The sequence below is a fragment of the Spodoptera frugiperda genome, chromosome 27, assembly GCF_023101765.2.
Source record: "Spodoptera frugiperda isolate SF20-4 chromosome 27, AGI-APGP_CSIRO_Sfru_2.0, whole genome shotgun sequence".
NCBI lineage: Eukaryota > Metazoa > Arthropoda > Insecta > Lepidoptera > Noctuidae > Spodoptera > Spodoptera frugiperda.
Window position 1 is genome coordinate 3,308,330 of NC_064238.1, and position 16,316 is coordinate 3,324,645.

General features: G+C 36.3%; 1 protein-coding gene across 33 annotated transcripts; it reads right to left on the reverse strand.

The window, feature by feature from the left end:
- Positions 1-3,240: 3,240 nt before the first annotated feature.
- LOC118263900 (troponin I) lies at positions 3,241-15,088 on the reverse strand. 33 transcript variants are annotated; one of them, XM_035576118.2, is made up of 10 exons: positions 14,902-15,057; positions 13,370-13,411; positions 11,622-11,639; positions 11,029-11,157; positions 10,823-10,946; positions 9,984-10,084; positions 6,698-6,741; positions 6,011-6,152; positions 4,503-4,520; positions 3,241-3,601 (listed from the first exon to the last, which is right to left on the reverse strand). In XM_035576118.2, the coding sequence occupies exons 2-10, from the start codon at positions 13,382-13,384 to the stop codon at positions 3,533-3,535; spliced, it is 660 nt and encodes a 219-aa protein (XP_035432011.1). In that variant the 5' UTR covers positions 13,385-13,411; positions 14,902-15,057; the 3' UTR covers positions 3,241-3,532. The 33 variants fall into 33 exon arrangements, with proteins under 33 accessions (XP_035432011.1, XP_035432008.1, XP_035432007.1 ...); XM_035576115.2 differs by lacking the exon at positions 9,984-10,084 and adding an exon at positions 9,120-9,220 and having other exon boundaries at positions 14,902-15,056; XM_035576114.2 differs by lacking the exon at positions 9,984-10,084 and adding an exon at positions 10,507-10,607 and having other exon boundaries at positions 14,902-15,048.
- Positions 15,089-16,316: the final 1,228 nt, after the last annotated feature.

Genomic DNA, 16,316 nt, shown 5'->3' on the forward strand with positions numbered 1-16,316 from the left:
CATCGTTTAGCTTGGTAGGTAATATAAGTATTTTTTGCCAAAATCCTTTAGGTCTATTAAGTAGGAGCGTGATGTACTTTGCCATTTGCTGTTTTAAATTCTATGTTGGAGCTAAGCAAGTTATTTTCAAAATAACTAAAATCACGATTTATTCTTGTAAATATTCTGAGAAAAACTCTATTAGCTTCTAGTAACAGAGGGAGTCTTCCTCATGAGCAGTATGCACGGACGCAGCGACGTGGTAAAGCCAACTGTAGAGCTTTTCGTAGTATATTTACGTGAGTAAACCGTGATTTTTAGTTAGGCTATTTTTTTGGCTGAGAAGTTAACTTTTTTTTTTTTTTTTTTTTTATATTGAATGGGCCGACGTTTGGCCGCTATCTCGCCTGATGGTAAGTGATGATGCGGCCTACGGTGGAGCACGTCTGCCCATAAGCAACCTATTCACTCGGGCTTTGAAGACACCCAGGTTGTACCCATCAGGAAACACAGACTCCGGCAAGGAGTTCCACTCCCTAGCAGTTCGCACAAGGAAGCTTGACTACTTCTCTTCATACGAGTATATCCATTATTTTTCTTTTGAGAGACCGATTTTATGGTACCTAATTGCTTCGATAAGTTTAAAAGGTAGATTATTCTAGACAAATTCAACAAAATTAGAAACACAAGTCCTTTTAATTTACTAAAACCTCAACTGATTTAAAATACAAAACCTTCGAAATTTACCTTTCATCAACCACAAGTATAATGAACAGAATAAAGTAGAAACAGTTGCAAATTACGTAAATAAGTCAAAGACAGGGACTCCATAGTAGGAAGAAAGTTTTCGTGACGTACCGAGAGTTTTCAAGTCTTACCGAAAGGATTCGAACTTGAAGAAACAAACAGCTGCGTATGAAGTAGACACAGGACTTAGTTTCCAACTCTTTGATTATGATGCCGAGCCCAAGGAAAGGGTTTAGAATGCGAAGGTAAGTTTATTTCATTTCGAGTTTAAAACCAAATTAATACATTTTCAACTACAGTTCTATATTTCTTCAGACTCATCAGTTAGGAATAGAGTACAGAGGAGGACAGATCCGCCTGATCATTTTAAAATTTTATTGCTTGAACTAAGCAAAAACATTAAGCCATAAATGCCCCATCTAATAGAACAGATATAACGTCGCAGCTTAGAGAATTTCTGTTTCTTGAAGATCACGTGATTTTACGACTTTAGAATTTGATTTTAATGTACTTATTTTTTTTAAATTTATCTGATTTGTTTTTTGTTTTACACTATGCGGATAAAGTTCTGCCACTTTTACTTTCATCATTATCATTTTGCGCCATCTAGTAGACAGAAGCCGAACTGTCATAGAAAATTAATTTAGAAAAGCAATATTCTTGGAATTGAAAACCCCTTTCAAGATAATTTGAACTGTAATACTATAACATAAAGTCGCAAATAGTACCTATGTTGTTTACACACACATTATAACAAATCAAAACGGACAGCGTAATCTAAGTTGGTGATCTGTTCGTGACTTTGCGACCCTGGTACTGACGGCAGCAAGTCAACCTACTCCTTTTATCAAACTTAAGTACATTATTAACTTTAAGGCTTTGTAAATAGAGTTTAAATTCGATTGAATAAAATGAATAGATTGGTGTATATTGATGTGCTGTACCCACATATTCAAAGTTAGAAAAGGTAACATCTGTAGACAGTGTACTGTCAACTTTAAGGTATCCTTACCCATGGGACCCTTTATTTTTAAGATAAGATACGGAATCGTAAACTCCTTTGTTTTGGGTTTTCTTTCTTAACTTTGATTGGAGAAACTATCGGCTATTGTTTATTTTCTGTTTACTCCCTATTTAGGTGGTAAATAAATCATTTTGGTGTAAATGGTCTGTACCCTTAGTACGAGTTTGCTTTACGTTTCAAGTAATAGAAAAGGAAAAGCGTTCGGCGCTCTGATTGGCCGGCTCAAATAAACCAACCAATCAACCAAACCAAAAGCAAACTCATACTAAGGGTAGGTACTGTAAATCGTATTAGAAAATGTTTGGTAAATGATAATATATGAGCTTGATTGGGAACTATCAAAGTATGTATTTTAATTTACTTACCCAAGCTTTGTAGAAAACTCCACCACGTACTTACCTATGCAGCCTATTCTCACACGCATTCCATGGACAACACAGGTAAAAAAACAATCACATTGTCTATAGAGGTAATCTAATCTACATAGACAATTCAAACAACATAGAGTGTGCTACCTTTTTTCAAACAACACCATTTAAAGGGACTCCAGGGATTCAAAGGATCAGAGAGGGATACGAACGTATGAAGTGTAGCCATTTAAAAAATACGCTTCATATTTTATGTGGTGGCAACACCCAGATTCAAATTATACGCTACATTATGAGAAGAATGGAAAGTCATAAATAGTTCTTTGTTTTTTTGAGGCTCGGACTAGTTTCTTTAGACAGTTTGTAAAATAAGTTTGTCTAGGTTTTATGGGAAAAGCACTAAAGTTGTTACTTTTCCCTTTTCCGAGTTGAAATATTGAAACAAAGGAAATAATATCATGTAAAGTAAAAGAAAAATTATATTAAAACATTCAGATTGTCTTCAGTGAAATCTTTTTGAGCAAAATCTGTTCATTTCATATTAAGTTTTCAAGAAAGAAGTGAATTTCCAGTCCCATTGAGATTCTCATTTTATACTGCACTTTTCTAAGGCTGCAGTTATATTGGATTCTTAAGATGTCCGTTTCAAAGCTTCATTGTCCCAAGTACTTTCTGTACAGCTTCATTAAATAACCACTTTGCAAAAAATTTATCTCGTTTTGGTAATAGCATGTAGAATCAAACATAAACTTTACTTCTTTATGTTTAAAATCGACATTATAAAATCCATAATTATCCTTAATCGATGTGTCATATTTGATACTTTCACGTATTTCTATATAAAACTGTAGATAATTCCCTATTTGTATAATGAGTGAGGTAGGTTGTTTGTAACGTTTAACATATATCAACATACAATATGACAAGGAATTACAACAAAACATATAGTCAGGATCTTACGAAACTATAAATAATTGGAACACACATTATATATACGTAGGTACTATACGTATATACTACATATATCTGAAATAATTTAAGGGCCATTTGCTTGCTTTGCTCGCAAGTTTAACAAAGGAATACACAGGGACAGGGAACGGGGCACAAATGACATCCACTAAGTGTAATACAGTACAGAAAATTAATTTATTAAACGTATTATCTTACAAAAAATCATTATTTAATAAATAAATAATTATAAAAAATTATTTGACATGTTCGAAATGGATGTGTTCAATCGACAATACACAGATAACAAATGGAGGAACTTGTTGGTAGATACCTACAGGGTGATTGCGTCCGTAGGGCACGGACGACCTTGGAAGGTAGGCATATCACAATGTGCTGATAGTTAATAACAATTGTCAATTGACTTAGAGTACAGGTCTTACAGTAGGTGGGGGTGAGTTACAGTTCATGCCTCAACCTCTTCCTCTTTTACCTTCTGATCTCCTGGCTTGCCCTTGGACCAGTCTGGTTTTTTCTGTGGACACAAAAAGAAATCTGTTAAAAAATATTCCCTACTTAAATCACTTGGAAGCCGATAGCGCATCGCGGCTATATTCCTAAATACGCCTGCGATCAACAATCTGCTCGAACAATGGAAGCAGGTCTCGTAAAATATATACAGATGCTGCTGTAATAATACCAAGGCAATGTGTGGAGCTATTTTTATTTCAAATGAAAATTTTCGCTTTTTCAAATAAAATTCACACGGTTCTTGGTATAAGCTTTCAATTGTGCTCGTTTATCGGCAGACTCACCGCACCATACGCCGAATGTATGAGCGATAAATTGGTATCACGCCTCATAACGGCATATAGTATGGTGTAACAATAGGTTCACGAATTGCAGGCGTACCTACTATTCGCAAATTGTAATCGTGTAAAGCACACACTTTAAGCTTCGAAGGTATAACACATCTAAGAAAACATAACTATGAAAACCGAAGCGTTTTGTGGAGCAACCTAAAATAACCGCATAAAATATTATACAAGTGTGGGGTGTCTGCACTGTGGAACGCATGTTGGTATCACACAAAGCTTTATACAATAAATCTGCTAAGGGGCCAAACTGCAGCGTAATCGCAACTGTCCTCATTATTTCTCCTTGAGACAAACTAAATCAATAAGGAGAACTAATGAGCGACAAACTCCAACGCCCTTGAACACAGGTGGACGGATGAAATATACAATACGAATTGATGCCAATCGTTAATGTGTTTGAATTGGCAAAGATCTTCAGCTTCAGTGAAAAAATAAACTAGGTAATTGTAGCCACTCTAACGGTCTCATAGCTGTGCTGAAAATATAACATGCCGCGTGTATGAGCAACGTCTAAATTAAAACGTGTCTGTACGCGTTGTCGCTTTACTTTCTATTTACCTTGCCTGCAGCGCCACCCTGTGAAACATCGCATCATGATATTGTAACAATATTATTTTCGTTTCTATTCTACTTTGACTAGCTCGGCAATAACTAAGGTTCATTTATTTTATTTACTGCTACCCCTTCATTTCAATCCGGTGAATTTTTTCTTTAAGTATTAGTAATTCATTTATGAAAATTGCTACAATTTTAAAAGTATTGAAAGTTTGCTGAAGTTTGCACGTACCTTTGTACGTAGTTAGAGTAGAATGATTAGGTCTGTTAATCGGTATGTAGGAACAATGCGAGTATCTGATATGTCATGAGTGTAAGTGTAGATATAATGTTGACAAGTAATTGAAGATCTTGTACACATATTAAGCAAAATTTTAAAAGACCTACTTGCAGATTTATTTGAAAGAGTTAGTCACTAAAGAAATTGAAGAAAAAGCTTTTGGTATTTAATTTAGATTCCTAGAACAGAGGAGCGGCGAAGCTTTGCAGGGAGAACCGAATAAAGAGATAAACTCTTTGTAGTTAAAATGTAGAGCGTAAGCCTTTGGTTGGGGAGAAATTAAAGTAAAATGTTAATAACAAGATTGCAAGTCACATCTAAATAAAAGTTGAAGCTGTATTTAACGCGTCATCCAAACTCTTTCTCACCTTGTTTTATCAGGTTTGGATGTTATACGGAATTCAAAAGATTTATCGTAGAAAAGAATGATTTATTTTATATTAAATTAATGGGTAATTAAAAAATAAGTCATCATTTGTTCAACAGCAGAGAATGATTGTAAGAGATTGACTGTTAGTTTTAGTACATGGTCTACTTCTTTCCAATAGCCCAATCAGCTTTCTCCGCTTTCTTGGCCTGTAGAAGATGATTAGGTCAATGATGCTGGTTATTAAACATCACATCTACTAAAATACATAAGCATTTAGAAATACTCAGATGGTACTGGGACTCGAACCCATGTACAAGATGTAGTAGAAGCAACTCAAAATAATGAAGTTAATGAATTAAATAAAATTGAAATAGAAAATTATGTAAATAGAATTATTGAAGTTAAGTTAAAAGATAAAAAGAAAGAAGAAGAAAGTAGTAAAGCCAATAAACTACAAGTTGAATGTTAGAGAGAACGATTGATATCTTTTTATCATCGTAATTTTGAAGAAGATGCTATATTGAAAATAAAATATAGCGAAATATTGTATCAAGTGTAGAAAGAATTCGTGTTTTGTTGTCATTTGTATGTATCAATTATTAAATCATTTCGATATTTTTCGAACATGTCTTCTCCGAAAACGTTATTTCGTTTCAGAATTACAGTAGCAATAGTTTTAGTTTCTTCTTCTACAGTTACATCAGCCTCTACGGCTTTAACTACAACGTTATTATTATCAAACCCATCTACAATATTAGCTATGACATCCAAAAGTACAATAAGTTCCTTGTCTTTATATTCTCCATCTAAATTACCAAGATTATCTTCTAGAAGTACGTAAATATGAGTATTGTTAATTACCTCTTTGTCTTCTTCTTCAAGGGTGAATTCCTTCTTTTTGACGACCTTCAACTGGTTACGGAAGTTGAATTCGGCCGCCTTTTTCTGGAGCTTGGCGAATTTGTTCTCGTATTTGGACACCTTCTTTAGTGTGGGTTTGACGCTGGAGTAAAGAATTTTCAGTTAGTTATTGCACTTTCACAATTTCTTTGAATAATGATTAGTACTATTTGTAAAACCGCTTGCCTATCATTTGGTAAGAACAGATTAGATTTTAAATCGTAACTTTATTTCATTTATATTTCGTGCTATCAACTTTATACTTAGGAAGTTAGAATTTAGGACACAAAGTCCTTTGTGTTCGAGGTACCCATGTGTTCATATTTAATAGCGTGGTACTACACAATGTGACTGTATCAAAGAGAATCGCGGTGGCTCTCGTTACATGCTCTCTAAATATTGTCCAGTGTCTGAACATGAGTATAAGTTCCAACAATTTCCAAAATATATATTATATATTTGTATACTAGGTATATATGTGTGTAGTTTGTGTACTTTGCATTACATAAAACTGAATTTACAATCATGTGTAATAAATTTTTGCCTATAAAAATTGCACCTTACTTTAACTAAACCAAAGGATATATGAAGGTCGGTATTCAACATTTTCAATGAATGAATAAGTGTTAATAAAAATGAGATACTCACAATTTGCCTCTAAGGTCGTTGACTTGAGAGTTCAGGTCCGAGATCTGTTAAAATAAACATAGTCTTAGACCCCAATTCCAAACAAACGGCCAAGTTAATAAAATAAAAGCAAATATAGAAAAATCGTAAGGAAATGTTATACTGGCTACAAAACCTTAAAATAAATGCTTGAATTTTCATTCCAGGTAAGGGAAGGAATCGAACCAATACATTAGTCGTCTTGTGATGAAAATAAATATGATAGAGTAAATAAGAATAAAATTAAATAGATAGATATAGCTTATTACAAATGTAAATAAGTATGTAGGATACGAACTGACTATTACAAAGCAACAATACCGACTACCAATGAAATAATTTGATGAAATCATTTCACAAGTTTGAGTCAAAAGCACTGTAATAACAAATGTGTGTGCACACATTAATCAATTAAGTATTGACGCACTCCAAACATAAGGTTCAAACTTGTGCAACGTCTTATTCAAACATGCAATGCACATAGAAAATTAGATTTGTCTTTTTGAAGCACAAACTGTCAAAAATCCCCACAAAATCAACAATCAGAACATAGATTAAATGAAAAAGAAATCGAAATATTAATACTAGAAAAGCACAGAACAAGATATAGAGCTGAGCAAGATTAGGCAGTGTTATTTGCGAGCTGAAGTATTGTCTTAATATCTGTGGTCTGTAGGAACATATTTCTAGTATCCCGGCTCCAGTATCCGGCCTCCTATATATCTTAAACCTGTGCTCTTTACCTAGACAATACACTAGTGAACGTGGGCTATACTATGTAGGTACATCTGACAATATTCGTGCAAGAGATCTACTTATCGTGCCTCGTGATTGGTAGCTGGCCGCCTGCAGCTCCTGTGTCTCAACAACTAGATTTATTCACAAATGTACATAGACATGTGCAGAATATAATACATGTGCAACATATAACACGAGCGCTAACAATATTGTACTGCTTCGGCCGCGATCAGATCGTGCGTCGTCTAGAGTCAACAGTGCTTCTACTAGTCTAGTCAGTGATCGAAGTTGTAACATATTGAGCGCTTGTCGTGATGCGAGTTAATTTATATATGTATGTTGCGATGGAATCAATTCTGTATACATCGGCGATGTATGAGTACCACGTTGCAGATAATGTGTATCATGGAGTGACGGTGCAAAATCGATCCAGACTTGCAAATGTGGGTATGTATGTAGATACAGATGTGGGTACTGTGTGTCTTTGGACTCGCAAGTGAGCATAGTATACCACTCCGTGTCCCGGATAGTGATGCAAACGTTCCGAGCGGCCGATACGCTCGGCTCGGGCGCAGGGAGGGGGCGGGCAACATCGACCAGAGCATGGCACTTTCAATTTAACACTCGGTGTATACAGGTATTGCAAAAGGTTTGTGGGGTAGTTCAGCAACCGAACACGCAAACATGTCGCGCGAAATATTACGGCACATACGTGAAAAGTTGGAGATTTGGAACAAGAAGTTTCACTTACACTATGCACTTGCGTGTGCCAATAGAGGAACCAGTCCAGCGTTCCAATTACACCTCAACGGTATCATTGTTATCATAAAAAGAGAAAATTCAGTAAGGCCTCTAAGCTCGCCACCACACATGAAGCGACACACTGGCGGATGCAGCTAGTATCATTTTATTATGCTTGATTATGTAGGTACTTGAACACTTTTAAATTATTATTATCAAAGTGCCATACTATTTTAGATATGATTTAATAAGGTATTTTAGGGATATTTGTTACAATATAATTATAATATTATATATAGATGTCATGCAACAGGCAGAAGCTTTAGCTGGTAAGCGGTTTGGTGACGAGATGATTTCAGTAAGGATGAAGATGAGAAGCACATCGACAGATGACCGACACGAAACATCAATAGATTATATAGACGATACATAAGACATAGAGATTGTCAGGACAGACGTAGACGTGACCGCGGTTCTGAGCCGAGTACAGATACATAGAACAAGTAATACATCAAGGTGAGAGTTACGCGGCATGCAGCGGCGAGGCGCCGGGCCCTGCGCCAGTAGTGAGTGCAGTGTTACTGTTACGCCGGTGGCGGTTACTGTAGTTAGTGTAGTTAATGGTGTAAGCTCCATGTCAGATGACGCGATCGGCGGAGATCGATTTTGCACCGCACGCCTGCCATGGGCGGGGCGAGTGCGCCCGCGCAGCCCCGCGCTTCCCTCCCCACTACGACACATCACACGCGCTCTACAAGTACACCACTAACGAACCGGCCTTCCACCGTTATTTACAACTCAACAACAAACAACCGAAAACTTACAAAGCGTTATCAATGTATAAACACGAACTGTCACACGCGCACGTTTGTTACAGAATCGATGACTGTGATATTCACAATGGTTATAAAGTATTGGTCAATACCTCATAATCTCTTTTCCTGACTTCATGTTCCAAATCCCACTTCTGGCCCTCACACACATACATGCGGTCATAATACTCCTGTATTATTCTCTTGAGCATTGCTATAGAAAAAGGAAAGACATATTATTGAGCCAGCAGAATGAGCATGGGCATCGGTGTGAGTGACCTGACGACGTGGAGCGACGTGTGCATGTGTGCGGTGAGCCGTACAACTATCATGTCATGTCGTAACAACTAAATCAGAATCAACTCATATCATGTCATATGCATTCCCAATTCCTAATTTATGTAGTTTACCTCCATTTTCCTAATTTCGATCGCTCGTTCTAGTTCATATTTATCCCCCTCAAGGTTGTATATTCTGTGCCAGTACATTTGACAAATGGTCTGGAGTTCCGCTAAAGAAAAACAATCACATTTTAAGTTTTGAATAATTTTCGTCGCTTCGAAGTCTGTCTCACGAATCTGTGTTGATGCTGTGTAGTGGACTCGACATGGGGACCTTCGACTGGTGGAATCAAAGCGTAAGCGAAGCTACATGATCAGTATTGAGGTGGGTATCAAATGGACTATTACTGAAACATAACCAATGTTGTTATTGACTCAAAACTCGATGAGAGTATCTACAGAATCTATTGCAGCTTCGGATGTGCTACAACGGGTCGTTGTTATTTCAGCGTTTTTTAATTTACTTTGTTATCCACACGGTTAAGGTTGAAAGGTATAATTTATTTTCAGCTCCGTAAATCGACAATTATGATATTGCTGCGAAAACAAAACAATATTTAAATCTAGTCACATAATCGGCATGAACTACTCAAACGAGAGCGTAATAAATTGCGTGGCTCCCAAACCAGGTCAGACCTCGAGCGCTCGGCGGGCCACCTCCATCTCGTGATCGTACTTCTCCTCTTCTAGCTTGATGATACGCTGATGGTAACCGGTTATGATGCTCGTGAGAGCCGCTACAACATCAACCAAGAGTTACTCGCGCTGTTCGCAACTGTACCGAGGGTTGTACGCGGCCGTACACCCGCACTCCGCGCCCACCGCCGGGGTGGCGTCCGCGCCATCGACCATCAGTTAGCCAAGTGTAAGTGGAAGAAATTTTAAGACGGAAGTAGAAGGTAGTGAGTATACGCAGATCAGATCAACGATATCAAATGAAGTTTAGAAGAAGTAGAGAAACGCGTTAGACAGAGAGGCCTGAGATTGACGGCCGACACACCGTTAAAGTCTTTGTTAAACCAGCTGACGAAGTAAGAACAACACGCCACTTGACATATCACAAGTTACGTTAATCATTTTAATATGAAGTAAATAGTGTTTGTAAGTTTTGTAAGTCGACACAAGAGAGCTGCTCGTTGACAGCAGCTCATCTCTCTACCTCCATATCTTTTCTTTTAACGATGTATTCCAGATCGAACTTCTCGTCTTCGAGCTGTCCGATGCGGGTGTGGTATTCTTTGCAAACCCTCACAAGCGCATCTATAATTCGACATAATACATGTACAAATGTAGCTTATGGTGGAGCCCTATGTGAGAGGAACACGAACATGAACACGGTCGTGTTGTGAAGTGTGTGATGGTATATTCTATGGGTTCTTTACATATGTCCACTTGTTGGCTATAATATAACATGTGAAGAATGTTTAACTCTAGAGTATGGGTGCCAATGTAGCGGGGGTTGAACAGATATTTACCTTCGTTTGCATCTTCAACGTTCTTGGGTTTACCGCACCTCTCCTCAATGATGCGCCTCCTCTCGGCCGCTTTGCGTTCCTGCTCCTTTTTCAGTTCCTCAGCGGCTTTCTTACGCAGCAGCAACTGTAGGATGGTGGGAGCGGGGACTGAGTATACTGATTCTGCTATTTTGGGAAAAGGTGTGTTCGTTGGAATGGTTACTTACCCTGAGCTTCTTCTTCCTCTCAGGTGTCATGAAACCCTTCTTCGCCTTCTTGGCTTTGGAGGCCTCCTCCATACGCTTGCGCACCTCAGCACGCTTGCGGTCGATTTCGGCCTGTTTGGCCTTCTTCGCCTGGAGACAGTGGACATTGGTAACTAGTGTACTTACAACACACCTACATGTTGGATTAGTGTTTCTATGTGTGTATTAAATCTTGTTTGTGCTTTAATTATGCTTGTGAACATTGTAATGAGGCGCATGTATGTGTGTATGTATTTTTGTACCTAAAACTGTTTACGTGTGTAGATGTGTTTACCTATACTTAAATGTGTGTATTTGTATATGTTGTACCTATTTGTGTGTACTTTTACTTATTAAGTGTTTGAGTATTGTATGTATTGTGTCATGTATGTGTTCGGTCCTATTCTGTGTGTTTGTCAAAAAGTGTAAAGATTTTCTTTGTGTGCGTGTATCTGTTGCTATCTCTGTGTGTGTGTGTGTGTGTTCGTGTGTATGTGTGTGTTAAATAAAAGTGAAAAGTATACGTATGGTGTACAAATCGTCCATTGACGATGGTTGATCCGTCGTTACTTTACCTCCTCGAGACGCTTTTTCTGTAAAAGAAAAAGATATACATTAGTTACACAGCAACAAGCTAAACAAATTACTTCAGTTAAAGTGTGTACTGCAATTACTAGCACAATGTAGGCAACAAAAATTCTAAGGAAGAATAACTTCTAAGTTGATTGCCGAAAGTATAATTTTACTTTGTCAAAACATTGTGCTAATAACGTAATAAAACATTCAATTACAGTACACTGCTAGCAAAATCCTCCATTTTACTTTTTTCCAAAGAAGAATTTCCATGTTTTTTCACTGCAGTGTATGGTAATGGAATGAAATCTGGTCTGTTATTTCTGTGCAAATGCAATCAAAGTGTGCAGTTTGAGTTGAGAGATAGTGCGGGCTCACTAATGAGTATATAAAGCATATAAAACTACTATAGTTTCATTATATAGTCATTATTAATGGCTAGGCTCATAAATTATTTTCTTTTATAGTATTTGTAGTTATAACCTCATTGAAAGCTTAAATGTTTTATTTTTTTTTTATAATCTACTAATGTTTTTGTTGCCCTTCTTTGTTACAAAAATGTTTCTAACTGGCCAGTGATATTTTTCTGCCATTTTTTCTTTAGAGTAATGTTCGTTTTTTAATTAGAGGAGCAACAAAAGAGTTCCTTTTATAAATAGTGTTCTTTTTTTAAAAGAGTAAGCATTTTTGTTTTTTATGCGTAAGCTGGTTACATTTTTTTAGAGTTGAATATATTTTTTTCTTTTATAAAATTAAATCTATTGTATTAAAAGTGTTTGTAAAAGCTAAGTGCATAGTATCAAAATAGTGCTTGGAACTAAAAAAACCAAAGTGTATTTGGTGCTGTTTCTATTCTAAAACTTGTGCGTTAAAACCTATAAGCTAAGTAAAGAAAGCTAATTGTTACTAATTATTAAAATATTATCGTTTGCATAATTAGTCATATAAAGTCGACATATTATATTTATTTCATCGACTTACAAAAGTTTGTATAATTTAAGATACCTATATCTGTAACAAATACTGGAAAATAAGAACATAAACAAAGTGAAATAATTTGACACATTGACAAGTATTTGAATATGTCATCTGTCATAATTTTTGAAGTTTTCTTTAATCTGTCAAAATTTTGCGATTTTTTTTTATTGAGCCAATTGAGTTTTTTTGTGTATTGTGTGTAGTGTGTACATATTCATTGATAATGAATATTATAGGAATGTCTGTATGTGTATTGTATATATGTACATGTCATTGTGTTGTTAGAAAAGCTCAAACAATTACCTGAGTCTCGAGGAGACATAGTTTTCAATACTATGTGTTGAACGAAGATCCGCATCAGTGTTTGAAGGTCGCAGAACAATCCCAGGGCACACGGAAAGTAACAATGAAACAGAAGAAAGATACACGAAATATGTTAGATTATAATCCTAAGAAAAATCAACTCAGATATGAATTTGTTTTTTGTGTAAAACTAACATAGGTACAAGAAACTTCACCATTTCATGTTCTCATTTAAAAAGAGAAACATCTGCCTATCAATTTTACAATTGATTCGAAATTTGAATAATTTTGTGACTGGTTGTGGATGGAAGGTGATTCGACGTTTGAATTTAATATTTTTAAAGTAAAACGAAAGAGTTTGTATTACCTGTCAACAAAAATTGTGTAAAGAGTTTATAAGTCGTTTGCTGATAAAATGGCAATATTGTTAAAAAAATCGCTTCATTCTGTGTTGAAAGACTTACCTTACTTCATCATCCGCCATTGTGATTGTTTTGTTGGTCTAGGAGTCCTGAAAAGAAAAGATATTCTTCATAAACATTTTGAAAGCAGGACTAAATCAATTTGTCATCAATAGCTAACTAGTCTGTGCTATTAAAAGAAAATATTAATGAAATCTCTATCATACTTTTCAACAAGGACAAAATCTGTAAGTAATTAACTATCTAATGATGTTGGCAAAGGACTAGCAAATTAACAGTTAAGTAATTAGTTAGATATGTTATCTTTGGCATTTAGTGCAAATACCTAGTACACCAAGGTACAATATAACATTAATCTGTCGCCAGTACAACAAAATACTTAGTAAATGATAATAAATAAAACGTATTTGGCCATAGTCGTGAGAAACAAGATCGTTATTTGAAACTATTTGGGCTGCAGCCAAGACGTCGACGTGTAAATACCGACATTTGATACTTGAAATCCGGCTTCCCACCAAAGATTTTCCTATTTTCACTACACTATATTGAAACGACAATTTATTGCATTTCCCAAGCATTCATATTGTTTAAACGCATACTAGATATATTTAATTGCTCATCGCCTTACTTAGTTCAAGTTCGCTTCCGAAAAAATCTAAAAAAAACCTAAAATTAGATCATGAAAATGGTTACGATGAAGATCGTAAAAGAATCTGTGTAATAACTGTTGCCAACGTAATGAAAATTCCACAATTAGGTTCGGGCGTGCTCGTGTGTAGTCGGCTAAGTTCGGGCCGAGCGCGGGCGACTGAAATAGGTTGGCTCGCATACACCGCATCCTAATTTGGTTGCGCGAACGCTCAGCTTTGCTTACTCGGGTTTCGGCCGTTATGCAAAACAGACTGGTGTTTGTGACGTTGCAAGTAAACTGATATTCTTTGATCTCGTATAATAAACAATAATTACTTTATCTTTAAAAAAAAACTATTTGTAACCGAAAGTAATCTGGACGTTTGCAATAAAATTAATTTTTATATCAAAGTTTTCTTTCAATCATGAATAAGATTTTGTTTTGATTATCAATTAAGAAAACAATATAAGTGGGCAGGGTATATAATTTATGATTTAAATGTTAACGATCATACAAATGTGTCATGTCAGACTATTTGTTTTAGTATGCAACGGACATCCTATCAGCAAGGCAACGTGACCCAGGAAATGAAAATACAACTGTCCACCGATAGGGGTGCACGCTGCACTCATTACTCAGATCAATGTCTATGTCAAGCACGATCGACAGACGATGACGACACTTAACATCCTTATCGCTGACGTCATAACAGAACTTAGAACATTCGATATCAAATATTACGGACGGTCACTTATGAGGGCAACATATTGATACACGGAAATCTTGTCGGTCCACACACTCGATCTCGGGAACGATGCATCACGCTGCAGTGTTCCGATTTACCACGACGTTGATATATCACTTCACTGACCGTTAAATGCACTTCATTAATCTTCCGTCAGATTATCGTTTTGTTAGTAAAATATTTAAACTTTCACTAAAACTCACCTAAGGCAAAGAAAAAGAGGATGGCCCTATAGATGGTTCAGCCAACACGAGCCACAGCTGCTGACTGGTGCGAGGCGGGCGGCAAGGTGCGGCGGGCAGCGCGTAGGCGCACCACCCCGTCCCCCGCGCCCCGCCGCCCCGAGCTCCTGCAAACTCTGCGCCCGCTCACCAGCGCACGCCTTCAGTCCAGACATTTTTAGAGCAGTGTCGTTTTGACACCAACACCGAAATAACATCAGATGTAAGCTCCAGTTTGAACTACTCGGATGCCTCGTAAATATCTGACCGACTGATGCCATGTGCGTTTTCTCGAACTATTTTCACCGACATTGTAATATTAAAATTATGATTAAAACAACCTGTCCCACGACCTTTTTCGTACATTGAATTTATTCTATAAAAAGAACAAAAGATAATCGAAAGAGCGGCTACACGCTTGCTATACTGTTTTCCGATAAAGTCATAAAGTAAAGAATTGAAAGCTCTATTCTACGTTACATAAAGTGACTTTAATTTTATTTTGTGCTCCACATACGGCGCGGTAGAATGTCTCGTTCCATTTAAAGTGTCCACAGCAGTTATTTCATTGATAACTTGGAATTGTTCATCGACGAACGCAATTAAACAAACAATAAATATAATGGACACGTAAATGTGAGCAAGTAAATGATATCAATTTAGATAATTTTCTCAATTATATGTTAGTTGGAACTAGTAAGATTTTGATCCCATCCAACTAGGTAAGTAGGTGAAATTCCAACGTCCAGTGTGCATGCGAATGAACCGTAAGAGTATCATATACCTAGAATAATATCGCAAAAACCAGGAAGACAAACGTAATTAATATGTTAATCACGTTTGTTTTGAATTAATTATAGATTCGTTGATAATTATCTGTTTGTCATCTGAGTCGATAAGACTTTGGCACTTCTTGGGTGCACGTGGCGCCAATAATCAATCGACAATTGTCAATTCATCGCACAAAACATTGTATTTCCTTACTAAAAGGGTCTTTAACATCATCTTAAGCAACCGCTGTGTCTGTATTAGAAAGTATACCACAATTGCCATGTGTTGGCAAGTGCAAAAAAAATCATTATATTATAGTTCCCATACATATCACATTTTTTGAGCATTTGAACATTACAATGTTATTATCTTCATTATAAAAATCCCATATAAGAAAACAAATATTAAATCTAAGACAAAATGCTTCACACAGATCGATACTCATACTACAATCAAAAACAAATCCACTCTTTTGAACGCATTTTTTAATTTCGAAATTGACTAGATACATGCTGTTTATTTTCTTTTTTTCTAGAAATTGCAAATGTTCAGAGGTGCTAATAGGCCCTTAGTTTCACTACGTAATAAAGATTCATATAACGCTATCCTAGTAAAGTTTATAGTCC

What these genes read in the sequence shown, in the direction of transcription:
- LOC118263900 (XM_050705483.1), bottom strand. An exon ending in AGAGGAAGAAGAAGCTCAGG is followed by an intron (nt 10,947 to 11,028) that starts GTAAGTAACCAT and finishes ACCATCCTACAG; the next exon opens with TTGCTGCTGCGTAAGAAAGC. An exon ending in CGTTGAAGATGCAAACGAAG is followed by an intron (nt 9,221 to 10,822) that starts GTAAATATCTGT and finishes CTTTTTCTATAG; the next exon opens with CAATGCTCAAGAGAATAATA.